At 47.7% G+C, this 2,514-nt stretch overlaps 1 protein-coding gene across 1 annotated transcript; it reads left to right on the forward strand.

Annotated features, from left to right (window-relative positions):
* On the forward strand, positions 1-100 carry Pmar_PMAR009847 (hypothetical protein; the record flags this gene model as incomplete). The annotated part of the gene is made up of 1 exon (XM_002779791.1): positions 1-100. A coding segment is annotated over one exon (100 nt), but the record flags the coding sequence as incomplete, so codon positions are not given.
* Positions 101-2,514: the final 2,414 nt, after the last annotated feature.

A 2,514-nucleotide genomic window follows, 5' to 3' on the forward strand; every position in this document is an offset into this window, starting at 1 on the left:
AGCCCAGGCCGTCCCATTCAAGCTTCGATTTCAAAGGCTCTTCCAACGAACGACTCGTCGTGCATGCGTGCCCGTCTTGCTTCCCAGGCGCGTCACGTGAAGCGCACCCACCTGTTACCTAGTGTTGTAGTTTCAGTTGAACTCATCCTCAAAGCCGTTGTGAGATAAGCAGATTATTGCTATCGAATACGAATGGGAAAAAACGGATAGATAGCTCAAACCCCTCGCGTCACATCACGCGTCACGTCACGCGTGTCGTCACGGGACACGAGTAGGGCGAGCGATAAGACGAAGGGATGTTGAATGACAATTGTGGGGAAAAGTATGATAATCGTCGATCATCGGTCACTGTTCCTCATCATCACCCCCCCCCCCCCCAATGTTGTAGCTTCAGTTGAACTCATCTTCAAAGTCGTTGTGGGATAAGCAGATTATTGCTATCGAATACGAATGGGAAAAAACGGATAGATAGCTCAAACCCCTCGCGTCACATCACGCGTCGCGTCACGCGTCACGTTGTCAAGGTATGAATGCAAGTGCAAGAAGTTGAAGTTAGAGCCCAACTTGTAGATAACGCAAACCAGACCTTGAATCTTAGAGTACACTTCCAGTGCACAGTAGATACGATAGAACCGTAAATGCTACGGACAATTCCGCACTCACTTATGAGTAGTGATCTTGCAACACTCTAGCGTGCTAGCTACACAGCTTAGCGTACTACACAAATGGAGCAATGGTCACAACACACAAGACGGGCCGAAGGTTTTCATGGCGAGTGACGCTTCTGGGACATCGTCCCATAACATCCCCTCCCCGCAAAACCTCGGCACGAACTTAAATTAAAAGATACGCTAATCATCATATAGTCTATCATCATATCTGCTTTATCATCGGCAATGGCTGGCAACGGGCCGAACTGCAACTAATTACAGGAGCAATACGGGCCGAACAAGTCATACAGGCTCAGGAACGTCTCCACCAATGTTGTCGAGCAGAGTCTTCAGTCCTATCCACGTCATCATCGGTTTTAGAAAAACCATCCAGAACGGGCCGAAAACCACTTGGGGGAATGTCTAGCATCGCTGTTCGGAGCGACATTAAACAATTGCCCATTACGGTCATGAAGCTTACGTACCACACCATTGATATCAGTAACCGGGCGTGGTCGTAGTTACGGGCCGAAACCGGGGTAGGTGGGTCTTGTTGGTTAAAGATGTCGAAGAAGCACCGTAGGTTGTCTCCACGCCTTTCGGGCTGAACATTGAGGAGTTCCTGAAGTCTGGCTAGTACACCAGGCATTTAGATAACAGCCTGCAACCGAGAGATAAAACATCTATCTCGAAAGAGCAGATTAAATGACAAACTTATGAAAAGCACCAATAATATACCTCATTCTTGCCAAACATTCTAGCAAAAACGGTCAATTGTGCGTGCGCCATGTACGCACGAACACGAAGATTCGACTTAAAACGGTTATCGAAAACTTCGAAACATGCCTCGACCATGCCATCCATAGGCAGGTATGGGAGGCTAGCACTGAGTACTCACAAATTACAAAGAACGTTCAGTGAAAATCATCCACTCCAATATTCCAAGTGCACTAACGTGGGTGTACGCACACCCAAGAGACAAGGGCCTGATAGCACAGCCCTACTAGGACAATACGATCCACAACTTGACGTCAATTACAATACCGGTCTTAAATACAATCAAATATGTCAGAGATCTCAAATACAATTAAGAAGTTACAAATCTTGAATACCATCAAGCAGAACTTCAATACCAAAACTTAGAGGTACCTTAGTAGAGTGAGACAATAAAATCCATCACTTCCCCTCCCCGCAGAATCCTACTGCAGGGTGTGAAGGAGGATTTAGCACTACTAATTACTTAGTGCTACCTCTTGAAGGTCTCCAAGAAGGGGAGAACTTCTGAGGTGGACGAATCACACGACCAGTACGAGTAGTACGGGGCGGCGGCGAACCTGGGGGAGCAGACTCAGGCAAAATCGCAGGTTCTACAACTTGAGGTGAGCGGTCTTGCTGATCCATAACTCCCGAGGACAAATGGGGAATATTAGAACCACTTGAACCAGCTGATATGGCAGAAAGCATTTGACTACGGGCCGAAGAAGACGGTCGTGATCCGACAGATCGGGCCGAAGCATCCGCAATAGAACCATTATCATCAGGGCTGGAACCAGCAGACCGACCAGACTGAAGCACCGGATGAGATCTTCGCGACGAAGATAACCCTTCACTCGGCAATAGACTTGGGTTTTCAGAAGGAAGACTAGGAATCACCGGACCAGAAGCCTCTTCGATTAGCATGTCACCATCTCGAGGGCTACGAACTTCTCCAACCTGTGGTAGTGGTTGTAGCACATCAGTATCATCTTGAGCAACCCAATATGCCGAAGGTTGAGGCTGATATGGCCTATCATGAGAAGGAGAACCCATCTCGGCGACATATGACGAAACTTCATCGGAATCTGCAAAATGATCCAAAGGGTCT

This window comes from Perkinsus marinus, assembly GCF_000006405.1.
Source record: "Perkinsus marinus ATCC 50983 genomic scaffold scf_1104296945300, whole genome shotgun sequence".
NCBI lineage: Eukaryota > Perkinsozoa > Perkinsida > Perkinsidae > Perkinsus > Perkinsus marinus.